This window comes from Gadus morhua, chromosome 21, assembly GCF_902167405.1.
Source record: "Gadus morhua chromosome 21, gadMor3.0, whole genome shotgun sequence".
Taxonomy (NCBI): Eukaryota; Metazoa; Chordata; class Actinopteri; order Gadiformes; family Gadidae; genus Gadus; species Gadus morhua.
Window position 1 is genome coordinate 21465111 of NC_044068.1, and position 22283 is coordinate 21487393.

Here is a 22283-nt window from a genome sequence, read left to right on the forward strand (position 1 = left end):
GCCCCCCTCTCCCAGGGAGAGGATCCTACAGGGAGATACAACCCTGTCACTGAAACTGCGGTCCTAGAAGTGCGGTCCAGAAACGGCCTCTGATGCAGGATCCAAGATCAGACCTGGTCCAGACCCAGTCAAGCACAGAGACGGTCCAGACCCGATCCAGACACGGTCCAGTCTCGGTCCAGACCAGCACTTGTCCCGGTCCAGACCAAGTCCAGATCCGGTCACGACCCGCACAGGCCCCGCCCCCTGGAGTCCCAGTTCAGAGCAGGCCCCATCCCCTGGAGCCCTGGTCCAGAGCTGCACAGGCCCCGGCGAGACCAGACCCGGTCCAGAGCAGCACAGGCCCCGCCCCATGGTCCAGACCACCAGGACCCGCCCACCCGGTCGAGACAAGGCCCCGCCCTCCCGGTCCATACCAGGCCCCGCCCCCGGAGCCGCGGGTCCCACATCCTTATTTGCGCTCCGCACACGGAGGGCGTTTCAACCAACCGAGGGATGTCGCGAATGGCCGTTCTGAGTGATCTGTAGAGGACTTATTGTGGCGTTTGTCTGCGTTTCGTCATTTACAGATTCTGACCGAGATTACTCTTTCTGCGGCGGGTTTTCCTTGAGTAGGCCCGCGTTCCCCCACCGTGCCTCGGATCAGAGCCGGGGTGCAGGCCGAGGAGGAGGACTAGCTCGGGGAGACATGGAGGCCAACCCTGCAGAGGGAGGGTACGTATGCTACAGTCTGGGGGAAAGATCTTAGATCAACAGTCCGCAAATACAAAGAGGACTGAGAAGGCTGCAGGTTGCAGGGCTCGGCTCCGCAGAGCACCGTGCTCTGTTCTCGGTCGAAAGGGGAAAGCAACTCTTTTTTTTGTGCGGCTATGCAGAGTGATACGATGGTGGTTGCTTTTTAAGCGATATGCACAGCCTTATGGATTTCATTTGTTGATCCATGATCACCGCTATTTTCTACTTTTAAAATCTATTATCTTATTATCCATATCTATAATGTTAAACCCTGGCTGTAACCAACCAGGTGGGGTTCAATCCCATGGATCTATAATCCATCTTCGCTTCATAAAACAAACACATTTATTATGCATTTATTAATAATAGTATATTATTATTATTATTCACATTTTACTCTTATGAATATCTAATGTTATTTTGTACGTTATATAATATTGTTATTTATAGCGTTTTGTGCAGTTGCAACTTTGTGTGACCATTTCAGTTTTTGCAGGAGTTTTGCAGGCCTACTGGGAGGTGAGAGGGAACCAAGGACTATGATCATGTGTCCTCAGATAGATTATAAAATATTATTTCTTAGCATTTAAACGATTTCAAACACAAACTACGAAGCACTGTTATTTGCATGTTGTAAAATAAACAATGCGACTCCTCTTTTTTAAAGTGAGATCCCATGGTATTTTTCTGAAATGCTATATTAGTTAAGTAGGCTGTTAATTAGGGTAAATATTAGGAAGGCAAACAAACAATTATCCTTAAACGTCTCACTCTGTAATGATTCCCTGAATAAATCAGGGAACGTCGGGTTGTGATTGTGCCATCATTTCAGGGAGCATGGCATCAAGTTCAAGAAATGGTTCACGAAGATTACTTATTAGTACTATCATGAAGAGTACTTTAGTACTGTCATGAATGTATCATGAAGGGTACTATTAGGGCTGTCATGTATGTATCATGAAGAGACGAGTACTATAGTACTGTCATGAATGTATCATGAAGAGTACTATTACTACTGTCATGAATGTTAGATGAAGAGTACTATTACTACTGTCATGAATGTAAGAGTACTTTTAGTAGTCCACTAGCATGCATCATGAAGTGTACTATTACTACTGTCATGTATGTATCATGAAGAGTACTATTAGTACTGTTATGTATGTATATTGAAGAGTAGGCCTACTATTAGTAGTCCACTATCATGAATGCTTGATGAAGAGTACTATAAGTACTGTACTGAGTGGATCATGAAGAGTACTATTAGTACCGTCATGAATGTATCATGTTAGCACTATTAACACTATCACGAATGGATCACAAAGAGTACCAGTACTATCATGAAAAGGTACTATTAGTACTATCATACTGAGTACTCTTAGTACTATCATAATGAGTACTATAGTACTACAATGAATTGATCACAAAGAGCATCATAAGTACTATCATGATAGATACGGTTACTGTCATAAATTGATAATGTGAGGTACTTTTCCTGCTATGATGAGAAGATCATGAAGCATACTATTGATTATATCTTAAAGAGACAGAGCAAGATCCACAAATTATTCGCAATATCAATTTGAATCACAAATATGTTTCAGATGCACTGACAATTATTTCTTATTTGACATTCATGGAAAACAGGTACAACTCTATTGATATATTGTGTTTATATCTTTGCAAAAAAACGTAAAACGCATGTATGCAATTTGTAACTGTTGGTGTTGTGGCTGTTGTGGCTATATTATGAGGTGGTCTGATGTAGGAGTGTGGGTATACTATCAGGTGGTCTGATGTAGGAGTGGGTATACTATCAGGTGGTCAGATGTAGGAGTGTGTCTATACTATCAGGTGGTCAGATGTAGGAGTGTGTATACTATCAGGTGGTCAGATGTAGGAGTGTGTATACTATCAGGTGGTCAGATGTAGGAGTGGGTATACTATGAGGTGGTCAGATGTAGGAGTGGGTATACTATGAGGTGGTCTGATGTAGGAGTGGGTATACTATGAGGTGGTCTGATGTAGGAGTGGGTATACTATGAGGTGGTCTGATGTAGGAGTGGGTATACTATGAGGTGGTCTGATCTGATGTAGGAGTTTGTGTATACTATGAGGTGGTCTGATGTAGGAGTGTGGGTATACTATGAGGTACTGTGATGATGAATTTGATAGTCACAAAGTTATATGGAGCAATATTGAGTCATAGAGTTTACTGCTGTTATCATTTGATTGTGAGAACCAATCTGATGATCCAACCCAACAGAAGTCTCACGTGTACCTTGTGTATTTATGTATGTAAATTAATGAGACCTCCACAAACGTTTTAGATTTGTGAATATGGCAAAATACCAGCAGAGTTATTATAATGAGTTGGTGGTTGGCTGGAAGGATGATTATATTACTGTGGTCAGTTGTCAGAGTGTTTGTGTGTGTTCCCAGCATTTATCTGTGAGGTGCACCGAAGCTCCAACAATGGACCACTCACACATCGGTGGGGACATGTCCCCTCCATATGCGCCAAGGAAGAGGAAGTCGGGCCAGGCTCAGCCCAAGGGCGGTGTGCCATGTCCAGGTAAACAGCCCTGCATGTGATCATAACTTAGTTCTATTTATTGATTCTAAATGGTACAAAATATCATTTGGTGCCTCTGACAAATCTTTCAAACATCTGTTAAAATATGGCTTAAATGTTTTAATGCAAATTAGTTATTATTTTTCTGGGGGTCAATTTGTTCTTTGCAATCACGTGTCGGGCATGTTGGCAAACTTAAGATGGCAGGCAGGAAGTGAAGAACGTCAAGCAGCAGTACTCTTTTAAGGTAAACAGTGTTCAAATAATCAAGAAAGATACCAGAAGGAAATATATAAATATATTGGAACCGATCCATATCGTTTAAAAAATTATAAATGTTCAAATGATATTAACGATTTACACACTATAGTCAGTAGACGATCGAAGCTTCCTTGTACTGCAAACCTTGTACTATAATGGAGATAAACTGAAATTGTTTGCATGGAGGCAAATACGTTTTTAGTTTGAGGCTGGGTTCACAAATTGGGATCAAAAGAACTAACGGACAGCTGTCGTCAGATTTCGCCAGGGTGAGTGGTTTTAGTTTTCAAGTAAATTACCTCCAAATCCTGCGCTTAGGATGCAATGAACCAATGACTGTAGGCGTTGTTTTAAGGTGAATACAACGGTTGATCATGAAGGTTTAGAGCAGTGCTGAGCGGCTGTTTGCAGCGCTGGCGGGAACGCTCTCATTGGAAACACGAACCACTTGAGTTCCCGTTATGACACACTTTTCTGGATGTTGGTTATGAATTATGATCCCTGTTACTAGATAGCATAGTATCCTACACCAACATGCTTGGACACACCATCAACCTCCAAGAAACATATCTTTACTTGTATCCAGTGTCTGTCCATCCATTGTTTGTCAATCCAGTGTGTCCATCCAGTGTCTGTCCATCTAGTTTCTATCCATCCAGCGTCTGTACATCAAGTGTCTGTCCATCCAGTGTCTGTGCATCCAGTGTCTGTACATCCAGCGTATGTACATGGGACCAGACATCACCTTCTGCCCTCCTTGTTGTAGTTGTGTGTTCATTCATTTATTTAAGTACCAGACTGTGTGTAACAAAACCCTTTCATTTAGTGGTAACAGTGGTTCACCGACTGCCAGACAGAGCCTTTGAGTTGAGCGTCCTTGGACATTCAAAGGTAAGAATCAAGCCATCTATACAGACCTGTTAATAGCAAACATAAGTTGTTAACAACAATGGTATCGATGCATATGAGAAACACCTCTTTTGTTGATGGTGTTTGTGTCCCTTTTCTAATACTGCCAATCTGTGACCATCATGCACGTGGCTGGGTTTTACTCTACGGTTATGTACTTGAACATTTTAGAGTGACGAGGCCCAAGACGCTCATAAAATGAAAAGGACTTATGGTAGGAAGAGGTGAGTGACATATTTAACCACATTATTCGCTGAAATCGTTGTAATTTCCTGGACATGTCACAGATTTATACACTTTAAACCAAGGCATTATTTGGTAATGCTAATGATTGGTTATGATAACCTGATTAGTTATGTTAACCTGATTCACCACTCTGAGCTATAGTTACCAGAGTATTGAGTCTGCGGTCTTAGCGTGGGTCTAGCGGTGTTAACAGCTGGACCGGGGAACACCTCTTCAACTGCATTAATTTCGGCTTTTGGGTTTCCGTTAACACCACTAAACTTTTACTCAGTTTGACAAGATCAATAAGCATTTGGAACAATCCAGTTCTTGGGCCTCATTTATCAACCGTACTTTTTACAGATTTGTGCGCAAGGAGTGCTTACGAACATTGCCACGCAAAGTATGGAATTGACCTAAATGTACTTATACATAGGTATTTAAAATATAAGCACGGCTCTATAAGCACAGCTCTGCCGATATTACGAGCAAAAAGAAAAATATTAAGAGTGCCAACATATGCATTATGCAATCAAAATACACATATGTCCCGTGTTTCCTTTAATTTGAAAAAAATATTCAATTACTCCTTAGTCTAATTTTTAACAGACAAATTGGTGTCAAACCGTATAAAATAATTGTTTGAAATGTAGTGCAATGGCTTATCTTGCGTTATTGGAAGACTTGGCAAACAATGCTCTCTTACCTTAACTCACTAACCCCACTGAAGTGACAGGCAGGTCCTTAACCTTACCTAAACTCACTAACCCCACTTTAATGACCGGTCCTTAACCTTACCTTAACCTTGCTCGCTCACTAACCACACTGTAGTGAAAGGCTGTAACAGATGGCATTACATACGTTCATGATGTTAACGGTTGTTACGTTGCTTTTTACATGGATAGTTACAGGCTGTTCTGTAATGTTCTTACATGATGAGTACATTATTTTACAGGCTGTTGCATTACTTATTTCACGCTGACTGGAGCTGTTCCAAGGACAGTGTAAAGGGCCACCCCTCCATGTTTCTCTCCACCGTCCAGGTTTGAGGACCCCCAGGGCGTCCCGGGGGGCCCGCTGGAGTACCCCACCACCAGCTGCTCTGTGATGTCTTCAGGCCCCCTGGCCAACGGCTCGGACATGGGCTCTGTAGCCCAGCCCGCTGCCAGGCTGCCACCAAGGCTGGTAGCCAAGGACGCCTGGCCTACGGCCCCGGAGCCGGGCAGGATGAGGCCCCAGCCTCAGGCCCAGCCCTGGAACCCCAGTCGGGAGAGGCTCTCTGAGGCCCAGAGCTGGGCTGCGGGTCGAGAGCGGCCCCAGGAGCAGCTCTGGAGTTCCAGTAGAGACCGATCGGGACACCCGGGGCAAGACCAGAGCTGGATCCCAGGAAGGGAGCGAGGCCACACCGAACAGGCATGGGCCAGCGGGCGGGAGAGGGGCCCCGAACAGGCCTGGAGCTCTGGGAGGGACCGAGCCCAGGATCAGGCTTGGAACCCGGGGCGTGAGCCTGGACGGGACAGACCCCTCTCTGGGAACGGGCAGGGCTGGGGTGCTGGGCGCAGCCAGGACCAGGCCTGGGGCTCAGCCGCCAGGGACCGAGGAGAAGCACAAGTCTGGAGACCTGGTAGGCACACACATTGTCTATTAGAAATTGAATAAATATAGACGTGTGTGTGTGTGTGTGTGTGTGTGTGTGTGTGTGTGTGTGTGTGTGTGTGTGTGTGTGTGTGTGTGTGTGTGTGTGTGTGTGTGTGTGTGTGTGTGTGTGTGTGTGTGTGTGTGTTGTGTTTCCACTACTTTACACTTATTGAAAGTCAGCTTTAACCAGTATTTTATTCAGTTCATGTGTTACACCCACATCTCTGCTGGAAACAGTTTATTTTCCTTTCTTATTTTACTGTTGTAGAGCTAATGTGATACGCTTCTAAACACAGATTTTAATGTTAGTTCATGTTACAGCCTCTCAACAATGCATGACTGCGTAAATGAGAAGGCTTTTGACAATTTAACGATATATCCTGCTCAAAAGCTTTGCCGACATCAACATAAAGTATTTTTAAGACGTTGTTAAAATTACTTCAAAGTGATTTTCGACTGTTAATGATTTGCTGGACTAGTGCTTGTATACACAAGTACACGTGTGCAGTGTGCGCTCAGACAAAATACAATTAATCAACCATTTTGTGTACTTTTTCAAGACTTGCCTTTAAAGAAGAGCCAGAGAGTCGAAGTTGAGAGGAATCAGCCGGTAATCACCTATCAACAGGCCCCAGAAAACAAAACCTCTGGTAAGTAATACTTTATATAGTATAAAAACTCTTCTAGCAAGTTCCTTAAAAATATGCAAAGTTCTCTTGCATTGAAGGAAGCAGCTGAATAAATAAATTCATGCACACGTACACAAAGTATCGCAGTTTGCAGCATGCATCCACATGGAGCGCATTGAGTTTTACATATCTTCTAAAATGAACCAAAGTACCGCTGGTCCCCTTACCAACGTATCGACTGCATCCTTCTTCACCAGCAGGACCCGAATAGCTCAGTGTAGTGCAGGTCTGGGTATTAGTAAAAACAGGAACACTAATCTACTATTAGTCAACCTGTCTCCCTGTGTGACGTCCTGTAGGTTCAGACTCGGTGGACGTAAGAGACCTCCAGAGCAACGCAGAGCACAACGCGGCCCGGCCCAGCGAGGAGCCCAGACCGCTGCTCCCCCCCTCCAGGAAGGAGCTCCCTTCCTACCCTCCAGGTGAAAGACACTGTGGCTCAGGAGGTAGAGCGGGGTCATGTTAACCGCTAGGTTGTTAGTTCGATCCCCGGTGTCATGGTGTCTCTGAGTAAGACACCTCACCCTAACTGGCTGTCGCCTAATATTGTTGACTTCACTTCCGTCGTTGTGTGAATGTTAGGCATATTGTAAAGCGCTTTGAGTGGACACTGGTTAGAAAAGCGCTGTGTAAATGCTGTCCATTTACACAGGCCAGGGGAGGAGGACATGCTGCTGTTGATGGGACCTAGCTAAAACCTCATGGATTGCTTATGATGCACTGCCTCTCATAGCTACAGAATTATATCATACCAATCGTTTGGCACCCCTGTGTTCCAAACCAAAGACTGTAGAGGTAGGTTTTCAGCTTTGCTTTGAATAGCTCGACAGTCAGCTTCCCTGATAAAGGCTTCCCTGACTGAAGCTTTTCAAAAACAGTCCTCTCACTGCCATGCATTCAATGACAGACCTACACCGTGGTATGAATGGACCCGTTTCAATTGTTTAATACACATAATGAGAAATATTTATTAGATTGGTTATGAAGGATCTAAATATTTGTTTCGCAGCTCACCATACGTTTCAATGGCACCAGGGTAAGACAACAATAAGTTATCTGATACCAATTTCAAATTAATCATGTTTAATTAATGATCTGACTGCAACTATAAAGTTTACTATCTAAGAAAGCACAAACTTAATTATTGGGACATCAGATTACTACATACCATGTAAAATGTTTTCATGGTAAAACCCATGTGTTTACAACCCATTACATGGGTTGTAAACACAAGCTGCCTCAAATCCAGTGTTGTGCCTGCTGCCAATAAAACTGCTGCAGTTACACCCATTATCAAAGAAAATGGTTCTGACCCCACATCTCTACTAAACTATCGCCCTATCTCCAACCTTCCCTTCATGGCCAAGATACTGGAAAGAGCGGTGGCCTCACAACTGTACACCTTTCACAGCCACCACGATCTGCATGAGCCCTTTCAATCTGGCTTCTGCTCCTGTCACAGCACAGAGACTGCCCTTCTACGTGTAGTTAACCTCCTAATGTCTGCTGACTCTGGTTCACTTAACATTCTCATTCTTCTTGACCTTAGTGATACCATCAACTAAAATGTCTTAATCTCCATCTGTTTGCTATTGGTATTTCTGGAACAGCCCTCAAATATGGAAGAAAATTGGAAAACTAAGGAAATGGTGAATTCAGTGAGAATACTGCTGTTGGTAGCAAAAGCGTCCCTAATGCTGAGAGTAGACAACCATTGACAGTGATTATGTTTCATTCAATTTCTCAGATCAAACTGCTGTAATTTGCTACATTTTAGCCCAGCCAATTACAGCCAACTGCCCCAGAGGTAGCTGTTCCGCCTGTGTTCAGGGACTGTGCCTTCAGTGGTGACCATCGCTTGTACTGGGCGGACTCTCCCACTTGCGATGTCACCAAGTCTAAGGATAGGGCAGATTTGAAACGTGCTGCAATGACTGATCCCACTCCCACCTGGTGGTAGAATAAGGGCCCTTAACAGTATCCCACTCCCACCTGGTGGTAGAATAAAGGCCCTTAACAGTATCCCAGTTACTGAATCCTATTGTCTGTTGGATGGACAGGCAGCCAAGAGGAGCGCTGGCAGCTGCATATCGTGGCCAAAGGAAGAGTGACCTGTCCCAAGTGCAAGAGTGTCAGCAGGAAGACCGTAGAGGGCTTGAAGAAACACATGGAGAACTGCCGCCTGGTGGGTATTGGTCAAAGCACCAAGATATTGTCCATAGAATGTAAGCTTGTATACAATCAAGGGAGGGTCCCTTGGAGGTATAATGACTGTGGGAGTTTAGGTTAGCCTAACTGCTCATTCTACTAGTTAAGTATTAACATATCAGCGGGTTATGGGATTTTCAGCAACTGGGTATAAAGACAATTTAGTTGTAAAGAAGTAAACTCTTGTGTGACGTCTGCAGCAACCGTTCAGCTGTCCACACTGTGGGAAACAACTCAAGTCTTCAACTGGGATGAAGTACCACGTCATGGCCGACCATAGCAACTTGGTAAGAATATTCACACATGTTTCACCAACTTGTAAGACTATTCATTTGTGTTTTATTTCGTCAAGTCAGTTATTTGTTGCAAAATTTGGGCTGCATTTTCTCCCTCTCTAGCCCTCTCTGGACGATTCCCAAGGCTTGGACGAACGTGCTGTCAAAGAGAAACTGCGCAAAATTCTGAAGAGACTTGGAAAGTTAAAGTGTTCCCGCGAGGTAAGGCTGTGACAGTGCATCAAGCAAGTTTGCCATTTGATTTTTGAAAAATATGAAGTCATGCCGCATTAAGTTTAACTGGTATTGCAGGTAACTCACACACACCACCAGTTAAATAGGCTGGGAAAGGGCTGTTCAAAATCAACGCAACCAAGACATGCAATGGCATACAACTTTTTTAACCATATTCAACCAAGATGTTCACATATTTCACAATTCTTATCATAATTGAACTTTTAAGTGTTGTGGTTAATACGTTAAGGATGCAGACATTCATTCAGAGTTAACTTCAACAAAAAAGCATTTCTGTGTTTTTCAACTTGTCTATGAGATAAGCGCGTGTGACATTTGTTTTGTTGAGTCCTTGTTATCACTCTTCAGTTCCATTTTCTGAGTATAATGGTGTCTGGTATCTTTTCCTCTTCTCTTTGATAGGGCTGCACTTCAGGCTTCACTAGCATCATGGGCTATGTGTACCACATGAAGAAGTGTGGTAAGCAGGAGTCTGAGCTGGAGAAGATGCTGCTCAACTGCTCTCACTGTGGGAAGGCCTACAAGTCAAAGGCCGGTCTGGAGTACCACCTCAAGTCAGAGCATGCCCCCGTAAGTCTCACATTGGACGTGTACTAGGGCTGCTTGATAATGGGAAAAATCATAATCATGATTATTTTGGTCAATATTGAAATCACGATTATTCAAACAATTATTTTTGAGTTTGAAAACATGTTGTATTAATTCAGCATGTCTCTCCCAAAAGAAACTTTGGAACACAGAACTTTGAAATTTCGCCTAACAAAAATGCACAAAATGGTCAAATAGAAAATGTTCCTATCTAAAATAATAGAGATATGTATCCATCTGTTCTGCCCTTTGTATGAAACATCATAAAAAAATAATAATTAATTATGTTAATTTTTTGATAGTTTTACGCTAAAATCAAAATCACGATCAAAATTCGATTAATCACCCAGCCCTAACATGTACCAGTCTTATGTTTTACAAGTCTTATGTTGGACCAGTCTAATGTTGGACATGTACCAGTCTTATTTTGGTCATATATCTGTCTTATGTTGGACATGTACTAGTCTGATGTTTGACTACCAGTCTTTTGTTGTATCAGTCTTACGTTGGACATGTACCAGTCTTATGTTGTACCAGTCTTATGATGGACACAAAACAGTCTTATGATGGAAATATACCAGTCTTATGTTGGGCATGTACCAGTCTTATGTTGTACCAGTCTTATGTTGTACTAGTCTTAGTTTGGACATGTACAAGTCTTACGTTGGACCAGTCTTATGATGGACATGTTCCCGTCTTATGTTGGACATTTATTAACAGATATTTAATAGTTAAAGGAAAGTGGAGAAAATGATTAACTAAAGAGAATACTAACGATATACTTGATCAAAGATTTACCTTGTGACAAAGACATATCTTTTTATGTTTCCCTATCACATTGTAATTTGTCTTCTCGCTTAAAGGGACACTGTGTAGGAATTACTCCCATCTAGTCGTCAAATTATATATTGCATCCAAACAAATAGTGATCGCTTTTACAAATGGAAGTCGCAACCTGGTTGCAACTACGGTAGGCAGTATATGCCAAGAAGCCTTGACAGCATGGCATCCAATACTACCTCATCAAGTTTTCTTTCGGGAGTGATGAGGTACGTTATTTCAAACAAACTTCAAACTCTATTGAATCATTAGTGTGAGCATGTAATGAGTAATTATTACTCCTTGAGCAAGATAGTGAATTATGTTGCCATGTTTATATTGTCTTTATTGGTAACTTTACTATGTCGTAGTCTAACCTATAGCATCAGTTAACAATTTGACACACAACAAACACACATTTTCTACTAGTGCTTAGATTGCTCTTCAATGCATGAACTATGTGTAATAATTAATTAATTAATAGTTATTAATTAGTAGTCAAACATTCATTGTCAGAGATCATCACCATTAGGGGATTCAATGGTAGGGTGAGGAAGAAAGCTAGTAGCTAGTAGGCATGAAATGCAACCCTTATTCAATCAAACATAGCCTATGCTGCTATCCACCAATGAGGCTGTTTAGGCTTTAACTTGCTCTAACATGTTATACCGTTATGCTGCCTGTATAATGAATTACACAACCAAGCAATGAGAAATGCATGTAATTCAGACAGTATCATTGATTTACTTGTCGCGAGAACTTCGCGTCCCTTTGAAAAAATGTAATAGTTCATTAGCTCTTTAAACCTTTTTAACTTTTTCTCTCTTTTATCTGGTACAGCAGTCTATTCATAATATTGTGATAACCACGGAAGAGGCAGTGAATGAAGTATTGATTAGACAGCGATTTATTAGATACCTAATAAACCGTTGGAACACGCAAGACCGGTAACAATAGCAACGCCGGTAAACAAACCCGCGAAGCCCAATCCAGGGGCCTATGCTACGAAGCTCGATTAGGTTAGCGAGGTATGTTGAGCTGAAAGCCTGGGTTAGCTGTACCATGAAAGTCGATCTCTTTAAGCGTCGCTGTATCACCATGGTGACTTATGCCGCGTTTCCACTGCAGGGTGCGGAACGGATCGGTTCGCAAAGGTGCGGTAGGGAGGGGGCGGTATAGCCCAGCTCAGTTCCGAGGTCGCGTTTCCACTGCCGACAGTACCCTTGGTGGTAGGCCGGATGTCGATCGACGCGGCAGCTACGTAAACATCGTAAACAACGTCTTCCTCCCCAAGAATGCAGACGAACGTCTCCACCTCCTTGTTCGCCCAAGCAAGCTTTTTACGCGACATGTTAATTGTAAAGAATAATACCTCGAGGCTACTGTTTGTTTGATTTTATCCCCGCGTCACCCGGAAGTGACGATTCTGTTGACCAATCAACGGAGGGGGGGTGTAGCCAGAATTTCACGGGACCCTTTCAGGCGTCTGGTCTTGTTTTGGGTACCGCAACGGAGGAGTCCCGAGAATGGGGCCGGAACGGGTACGGCAAAGTCCGGGTCACGCCCACTTTTGGCGGTGGAAACGCGATCCGACCCGCACCTTTGCGATCCGATCCGTTCCGCACCCTGCAGTGGAAACGCGCCATTACGCTCGCAACCAAACCTGGTCGGGAGCAGCTTTTCAGCGAGTCCACCCGGAGATCGGCTACTTATATCGGCGTGCGCAGCTTCCTAGTCCCTCCTCCGATAATGGCGTCACCATTTGTGGGTGTTCCCATGGACCTCGGCGCACATATCGTACAGGCGTCTCTCCGGAGACAGAGGGTTTTTCGGGACAGAACCGATCCCTTGGCATTGTCTGACGATATTCTTTATGACTCAAATAACTGTTTCGCACACTCAAGGCAGGCACGGTCCAACGCCCCCCCCCCCCCTTCTCAACAACTCAAAACTTGGGTGCACCATAAATACGTGCTGGTGCACCCAAATAAAAAATGTAGGCGCACCAGTGCACCCAAGGAAAAAGTTAGTCTGGAGCCCTGTGCCTCCTTAGGACTTATCCGTTCAAGTCCGATTATTGGCAGAGGTGATTTTACAGCAATGAGGACATATTTATGAATGAAGACCTTGATTTTAGCTAATGCATTACTTAAAATGCTACAGTGTCCCTTTTAAGCATCATAATTTTTCAATCGAAAAGTGGCTGTTTTTGGATTTCGGCTTCTGTTTACAAAGCTATGTTTTTGCCATACAGGGTTGGCAGTCTTGCGCTCTCAAAGACAGTGATTCTGCCCATATTTTATTATTAAGGTCAAACTGATCTAGTGGTTCATTCCCCCAAGAGGATGAAATGCATGTCCGTCCACAGTGCCACACTCTTAAAGGTCACTGTCTGTGGGTACCCCAAACTGTTTTTAGGTAGCCTGCTTCAACAGTTAGATATTTGATACCCGTGTGAGCACCGCCCCCCCCTCCAATAGATGCCCCCAATAGATAGACTCATGTTTACACACATCCCTGCTTCTCGTGATGATATTGTCCTTCTCATTAATGTGTCGCCCTCCATTTTCACATTAGTTATTTAATTTGAAATAACGTCTAATGTTATTTTACCCCCATCTCAACACCGTCCCGATGATCAGCCTTTGAATGATCCAGCTCTTCTGTAATCCAGCTCAAAACTATTGGCACAACGATCCCATGATCAATAACAATTCTGGATAAATATTGATCATACAGGGTTGGCTAGCTATTAGTTATATGACACTTAACAACCATCAAAATGTTATAGTCTGCAGGTACGTCAGGCGCTGATATGCATCCCCAAGTTCACTCAACTGCATGGGTCTACAAAAATATTAAGACAATGCAATTGCTTATTGAAAAATAAAGGGCGACACGTTGATTAGAACAACAATATCAGTCATGGGTGTGTCATACAGATTAAATATCTAAATACTGCAGGTGCACCTAGAAATTTGGTTAGGAGTGAAAATCTGCTCAGAAGTGTTAAAAAATGATATTCCCCTTTAGATCTCAAACAGAACTAGTATAAATACGGTCTGTCCCCCTCCCTGGACCAGGTCTCTCAGCAGTATGAATACGGTCTGTCCCCCTCCCTGGACCAGGTCTCTCAGCAGTATGAATACGGTCTGTCCTCCACCCTGGACCAGGTCTCTCAGCAGTATGAATACGGTCTGTCCTCCTCCCTAGGTGCCCCAGCAGCAGGAGGAGGAAGAGGAGGCCCTTAAAGCCCAGAGCGAGGCCGACCCAGAGCTCACGGCCAGCGGCCGGGTGCAGCGGGCCTCGGCCCAGGTGGCCAACTTCCACCTGGCCGAGATCGCCCACAACGACCTGCCCAAAGACTGGCCCAAGAGGAAGTTCCAGTCGGACCTCGTGCCAGACGACAAAAAGGCAAGAGATGTTGTTGTTCTGTACATTTTCTTCAGTGGAGGTGAAGCATAGCTTTTCTTCATGGTCCGTAACAGAGACTTGGTCATAGAGAACAGACAAGGACAAGAACCAACCCTATAACACTTAGCGAGTTGATGACATTATTGATCATAGATCATTGAGAAAGAGAGAGATTCCCTCTCACTATCAGTTTTTCTTCTTTCTACAAGTAGGCCTAAAAGATGAACACCTCTTGATGACATCATCTCTACATTATGTCTCTCCTCTGACTAGCTGAAGTACGCCCGTCCAGGTCTGCCTGCATTCAGCCAGGAGGTCCTCAGGAAGTGGAAGAACGAGGTGAAGCTGCAGAGGAAGGTCCAGTGCCCCAACCAGGTCCTCATTATTGATATCACAGTCACATGATGTGGAAATGTTTCAGTTCATGATCAGATGCTCTATGAAGATGATATTGTAAAGGTTAATCTCTTGGATTCTTCCCATGCAGGGCTGTGGCTGCACCTACACCAGTGTCTCTGGCCTGAAGGCCCACCTGGGACTCTGCACTAAGGTAGGAACACATTGATCTCCAACACAAGAGCCCACACAAAACTGGGCACAAACTCTCTCTGCTCAGCATATATAGAATATACACAACTATAATATGTTTTAAAATCCATGGTTAGATGTTCCCTCTCACATGTATTTAAGCTGGCAAGTTATAACAGCCCTTAATAAAGGCAAGCTGTGGTTTTTATAGAGAGACTACTGTGTTTGTACTGAGTCCCTACTCTGTTGACGATCGAGTCTCTACTCTGTTGACGACTGAGTTTCTACTCTGGTGACGACTGAGTCTCTACTGAGTCTACTCAGTAGGGGGCAACTATTGTGTCTACTGGTGACTACTGAGTTTCTACTCTGGGGGCGACTGAGTTGTTCTCTTTTCTGGGGGAGACTGAGTCTCTACACTGGGGTGACAGAGTCTCTACTCTAGTGGCTACTAGGTTTCTACTCTGGGGCTACTGAGTCTACTCTGGTGGCGACTGACAGAGTCTCTATTCTGAAACAACTGAGTCTCTTCTCTGGGGGCAACTGAGTCTCTACTCAAGTGGCTGCTGAGTGGTTCCTCTTCTGCTCTTCCTACAGGGTGACTTTGAGGCGGGGAAATACCGTTGTTTGATCTGCGGCAAGGAGTTCAATTCCGAGAGTGGAGTCAAGTATCACATCAACTCTGTTCATTCACAGGTAAAGACGGTAGTCCTCTTATTCTTCTCTAGATGTAACATGCACACACGGTTAGGTCTTAACTGCATTGGTCTGACTGGTCACTCCCCTGCTGTTGCTTGAACAGGAATGGTTTGTGACGAACAAGAAAGCATCAAAGAAGTTTGAAAAGTACCTTCGGAGTCGGCCCAAGGAGATGGTGCATGGAGTGGACCAGCACATCATCGAGCAGTACCACCAGCATCACATGAACCACCACCACCTCCACCACCACCACCTGCAGCACCACCAGCAGCAGCACCACCATCAACACCACCAGCACGATCAGCAGCTCCAGCAGATCCAGCACCAACCCTTGCAGCAGCCTCTGCAGCCCCTGCATCACCTGCAGCACCAGGCCCACGTCCTGCACGCGTTGGAGCACCAGCAGCACCACCACCACAGCCACAGTGTTCCCCAGATGGAGCCGCAGCTCAGCCAGGAGGTGCAGCAGCAGCAGCAGCAGCCACCGCCACCACTCCTCCACTACACCCCGCTGGAGCCGCCCGCGGGCTCCATGTGGGTGGAGGTGGAGCGGAGGGAGGTGGTGGCCGGGGGCGGGCCGGGGGCAGAGCTGACCCAGGTGGAGATGGTGAGTGTAGACAAACCCCGGCCGATGGACGGAGGAGCGGGGAGTGGGGGCTCAGAGTGCAAGCGGAGAGAGAAGGCGGAGCGGGGCAAGGCGGAGAGCAGGAGGAAGGATTGCTTCGCTTACGGAGGAGGAGGAGGAGGAGGGGGGGGGGGAGTGGCTGTGGGCGGGAGCAGCAGCAGTAGTAGCAGCAGCAGCAGCAATACGGGCAGCTCGTCCAGCGAATCAGAGCTGGAGCAGCAGGAGAGGCAGAGACAGATCGACCAGTGGAACCTGAAGAGGCCTGGGAACATGGAGGTCCACCACGAGGCTGCTAAACGCCAGAGGAACACCTAAAGAACTGTACCTTATTGTACAACAAGAGGTCAAATAACGGTCTTACTTATTTGTGAAATGTCTTGCCATTGTCTTATTTCAACTGTAACTCTGATCAAGCTATTTCATATATGACCTGTTTCTCATCTTGGAATTTTGTTGTTTTTTAATTTGAAAACAACAGGAGACATACACAAGAGGGTAGCTTGCCATGAGACCGGGCTTTGGACACCGCAAAGTATCTACAGGAAGTACCGTAGCTTACGGTTAAACCTAATTGAATGTCGCCGTGTGTGTATTGCACAAGTTGGCATGAACCAAAAATTCCGTTATCATGGCCTCGTGCACAGGGCATTCAGAGATGGGCCATTCGTCGCGCACCACCGGAAATTTTGTTGGTCGAAAAAGCAGACTGCGCCAACTGCCTTCCTGTTGTGGTGATACGGTGACCAATAATGCCACGGTCATGCATGTATGATCCGAGCACTTCACCAACAGCTATATATTTAGCTTTCGTTCGATACTAAACAACTTGGACTTTTTACTTTTTTACTCATACCAGATCATAATTTAACCCTGAGATACTCTAGTATCACAATGAGTAAAACATATCGATAGTCCTCCTCTATAGCTAATCCCCTCCTTCTTACTCCTCTCATGTTGTCATCACTTCTTACTCCTCATGTTGTCATCACTTCTTACTCCTCATGTTGTCATCACTTCTTACTCCTCATCTTGTCATCACTTCTTACTCCTCATGTTGTCATCACTTCTTACTCCTCATGTTGTCATCACTTTATACTCCTCATGTTGTCATTGCTCCAGTGGTGACCTGAGGAGGAGTTAAAGGGTTCCATGCATGGCAGCATGCAGCACCTTCACTCTATTCTGCCCACACAAAGATTTGAAGAGGTCTCCTCCTACCCTGGCACTGAGGTTTATCCTCAAGAAAGAATGAGTGACATGCCAACACGCATTAAAGAAGGAGCAGTTGAGAAAGGGACTCCTGTCTATATGTGCCGTCCTGACAGGAGGACTCTCTTGGACTAAACTCCACGTGTATTTAACCAATAGCATGTCATGTTTTATGTACTCTGCATTTTCTATATTTGATATAGTGGCGTACGCTCCTGGATGGTTGTCTGCTGTATGTTTGTGCCGCTTTATTTTCAAAATGTGTTCTATGTACAGTTCGGATGGACGAAGAAGCAATTATCCTTTGTTAAATTTGTTACCATGTTTGTTCAGTTCATTTATTGATGTTTTGTTCTTTATCTCGTGTTGATATAATCCCTGTTAGTGCTCTTCCATGTAATCATCTTTAGACTAAATATTAGAGACATTTATATACTTTTTGAGTTGTATGTTAATTAGCCCATTGATCAAATGATGATCCCTGTAAATCAGTTCTAATATGTTGAGAATAGGTACTAATCTGTTTGTGTTCAAATGCATTTCAAAGTCCTTCCCTCAGATGGCGTATGTGGCATCTGTATCAAGTTCAGCTTGGACTACTGTCCAGTTACCATACATAGAACCACTGACTGAAAAGATAACATTTCTGTTGAGGCTAAGACCAAAAGTGATAACATCATAAATGCACTTCCAACTGAGTGGCACAAAGAAAAGCCCTTGCTTCTTGACAAAAAGAGATCTCAAGAAGCATCTTTGAGGCAAACTTCAAAATCAGATTTTTTTTTCTATTTCCAGTGCAAGGCAAAAATGACAAATATTTAAGGCATTTGTTGGAATCTAATATTCTGGGAAGGATAATTAAATATATATTGGCGATATGAAAATTCTTTTAAGTGTGTCCTATATTTTACTTACTGTAATTCTCTGATATCTCATATCTCTTTTACTCCCTTATCTAAAGGGTGCTACGTGTTGAAATATTAAGGTCTCAAAAGTACTGTAGTACCATTCCAACTCATAGCACACACTAATAGAGCCATACCTCTGATTTCTAAGGTCTAAAAAAAGATTAGACTTCAAGTACATGTTAAGTCTAGGCCAGGTAAAGTGAATAACTGCATTTGTAAAGTTAACATTTTTAGTATCACCGCGTTCTCTATTTTGTTGGGCATAGTTTGTATTCCGTGGAAAAAGGCGTTGTCTCTCAGCCTGCGTTAATAGCCTATATATTGAACGCATTACTTGTTAGGCCTTCTTGTTTTTCTAGAAGTAATGTGCTGCTATTTCTTAGTACCAGCTAATACTAAATAAAGCACTACCATTCATGGTCAAATTGCGGTCAGTGTCTATTTATTTAATTGAATAGGTTTTTCATTTACTGTCCTCAATGTTTTTAGCATAAGTCAATTCATGAGTTGAACGGTTGCTTATGAGGGTGACAAAAAGGCATCATTGCATTGATGAGGAATGTTATAGCTAAATGGCCATTTTTTTTATTTTATATAAATGGCACAACACTTTCATCATGGATGATCTCATTAGCTGGTAGATCTTGGGTTTGCCTTAAGATCAAATCATACACAATGCTTGCCTGGAGACCATCGTAATCACATCATCAGTCTGACCGCTAGCTCCACATCAGTCTGACCTCTAGCTGAGCATCAGTCTGACCTCTAGCTGAGCATCAGTCTGACCTCTAGCTGAGCATCAGTCTGACCTCTAGCTCCACATCAGTCCGACCGCTAGCTCCACATCAGTCTTGCCGCTAGCTCCACATCAGTCTGACCTCTAGCTGAGTATCAGTCTGACCGCTAGCTGAGCATCAGTCTGACCTCTAGCTGAGCATCAGTCTGACCGCTAGCTCCACATCAATCTGACCTCTAGCTGAGCATCAGTCTGACCTCTAGCTGAGTATCAGTCTGACCGCTAGCTGAGCATCAGTCTGACCTCTAGCTGAGCATCAGTCTGACCTCTAGCTCCACATCAGTCTGACCTCTAGCTGAGCATCAGTCTGACCTCTAACTGAGCATCAGTCTGACCTCTAGCTGAGCATCAGTCTGACCGCTAGCTCAACATCAGTCGGGCCGCTAGCTCCACATCAGTCTGACCTCTAGCTGAGCATCAGTCTGACCGCTAGCTGACCAATTGCGAACTACTGCGGCTGCTCTAAGTTAAACCCCAATCTATTCGGAATAAGTGTATACATGGCGATTAAAACGGACTACACCACCTCTTCTGTTCGGCATAGAATCTATGCCGAACAGATAATTGTATTCCGAATGAGGCGTATATATGATCATTTTCTGTTCCGCATAGAAATCTATGCGGAACAGATGTGTCCATGTAAACGCGGCTACTGCTGTCAAAGTGTCCGGCTCCACCCCCACAACGTCACTGGCCTTCCTGATCAGCTTGTTGAGTCTGTTGGCATCTGCTACTCTCAGTCTGCTGCCGCAGCACACAACAGCAAACAGAATAGCACTGGCCACCACAGACTCATAAAACATCCTCAGCATAGTCCGGCAGATGAAATATGTTATCCCTTTTTTCCACGCCACAAAGGGACAAGAAAAAGTCTTTGAATATACCCCTCCATAGCGTAATGTAGTCCCTTTCGATTGATCCTTGAAGACATTTTCGCACTAAACTTTTTCAAAACCACCATTTTTTAATGTTTTTGTTAGCAAGGCTGGTTTGTTTGTCCGAGTTCGTCATGGTAACGACGGGGGGCGTGACTTAGCGACAGGTAAACGTTTCCATGGTAACAGCGAGCTCCACCAATCAAAGACATCTTTAGGATTGTGGGTAGTGTAGTGCCTCTAATGACATCGCGAATAAAACGGGTTTTACTAAAAACGTGTAACTTTTGGCTTCTACAGCAGCATATACCGTCGTTTCACAGTATCTTGGCTCGTGTTAAGAATACCGCGTGGATGGTTACGAGATAATGGCTTTTAATCAAAACCTCTATGCAAATTGTAGCGTTCTCTTTCCAAATTTCTTCACAACACTCAGTTGCCGTGTTCTTTAGAAAAGGTAATCGAATCAGGATCGCTTTTAATTCACTTTATTTGGTAAAGGTTTAGTCTAGTCTCTATGAAGCAAAATGAGAGGAATTGTATTATGCACGCGTGGAGATACACTACGTTTACATGATGACCACCATGTCTGAGCGCATGCGTGTAATCTTCCTTCTTCTCTTATCCGCGCCGCGAAAACCAAAAAGATCCTTCTCTGTTCAGTAATAATATCTGTACATATCCTGTACATTTCGTGGAAAGACTCCCGTAAGTTCATTAGAGCTGCCAGAGCAGCTTGACGGTCCGACGCATGGAAATAATCCAACATGTTTGTTTGTTTCCCTGTACTGGCGCTTTATGTAACGTAAACGCGCAGATTATTGCGTTTCCACCGTCTAAACGAAAGGCACTTCTGATCAAATATTTGGTCATTTTTACCCGCAAGCGTCCTCGTGTAAACGGGGCCGCATCTTATGGATGGGTTACCTGGAGTGTTCTGCCCCATGGTTCTGCCCCTTCGGCTATGTAGTCCTGGGCAGGCGTGGACTCAGTTATGTGCTCTGATTGGCTAAGCATGGTGCTGAACTCCCGCCTCCTGGATAGTGTTGGCATTGCAACTTGCTTTGTGGCTTGGTGCTGACCCCTTGTGGATATGTGCGAGAATTACACTTGTTTTTGTGGCCTTGAGCGTCTGAGTTTCTCGAATACTTGGGCCGCTCGAATTGGCACATGATGAATGGCTTTCTGTATGAGCTGGACGCCTCCATAGGCTCAGGATCCCTCCTTAGGCTGAGAAAGAAGCCTCTCTAATTGGTTTCTCGAATACCTGGGCGCCTCCCTGGGCTCAGGATCCCACCCTAATCGCCAAGGACATATGACCTGTTGGTATATGTGTGAATTATGTCACACGGTAAGCCTAAGCAATGAGCTTGACTCCAAAAATGACATGTCTCCTCCTGAATTAGTTTGATCTTTTATTTAAAAAGGGAACAATACCAACAACGTCATGAAATCGAAATAAGTGTAAAAGCTGCTACCTACTAGGCTTCTAGATAATTTTCCCCGTGCATGATTTCTGTACTTCGGACGTCATTGCTCTACCGAAGCCTCATCGGTCCATGATAATCTTCCATTTTAATATTAATCATATGCAATAAAAATAATTGCATCTAAATATGCAAACTAGAAATGGACTAAATATGTCTCTCATGAATATGATTGAGAATTTCAATTCCGTAGCCACAATGTTGCTCTCAATCCACATGTGTGCATTGCTCCCCTCTGCCGATAGGGGCAGTCTGCGACCTGATTCCTTTCGTTGTAATGTAGAACACTCGCGGTGTGTAGCAGCCTTGTCGAGTGTTTTTAAACAGTACATTATAGGAAAACACAATTCGGGAAGATGTGAATATTGTAATGGAGAATAAACTTTAGAACATCTTATGCTTTATTGTTAAAAATATGATGCTGAGAGAAGGGAACTGATATTGAATCTTAAAGAAATTAAGTTGAATTATGATTTACGGGATCTTTTACAAAGAAGAAATGTTATCCTTTTTTGTTTTAGTATCTTAGGAGAAAACGCTTAATAGGGAGAATCTAATTTTTTTGGTT

The 22283-nt window shown here is 44.0% G+C and overlaps 1 protein-coding gene across 1 annotated transcript; it reads left to right on the plus strand.

The window, feature by feature from the left end:
* The first annotated feature begins 416 nt into the window (after positions 1-416).
* znf512 (zinc finger protein 512) lies at positions 417-18982 on the plus strand. Its single transcript, XM_030344981.1, has 16 exons — positions 417-714; positions 3175-3307; positions 4395-4459; positions 4649-4701; positions 5746-6326; positions 6901-6990; positions 7329-7451; positions 9090-9214; positions 9438-9524; positions 9636-9734; positions 10170-10337; positions 14388-14588; positions 14862-14963; positions 15076-15138; positions 15714-15812; positions 15919-18982. The coding sequence occupies exons 2-16, from the start codon at positions 3208-3210 to the stop codon at positions 16753-16755; spliced, it is 2793 nt and encodes a 930-aa protein (XP_030200841.1). The 5' UTR covers positions 417-714; positions 3175-3207; the 3' UTR covers positions 16756-18982.
* The last annotated feature ends 3301 nt before the right edge of the window (positions 18983-22283 follow it).

What these genes read in the sequence shown, in the direction of transcription:
- znf512 (XM_030344981.1), top strand. Translation starts at nt 3,208, where the DNA reads ATGGACCACTCACACATCGGTGGGGACATGTCCCCTCCATATGCGCCA. An exon ending in CCCAGAAAACAAAACCTCTG is followed by an intron (nt 6,991 to 7,328) that starts GTAAGTAATACT and finishes GACGTCCTGTAG; the next exon opens with GTTCAGACTCGGTGGACGTA. An exon ending in TCGTGCCAGACGACAAAAAG is followed by an intron (nt 14,589 to 14,861) that starts GCAAGAGATGTT and finishes TCCTCTGACTAG; the next exon opens with CTGAAGTACGCCCGTCCAGG.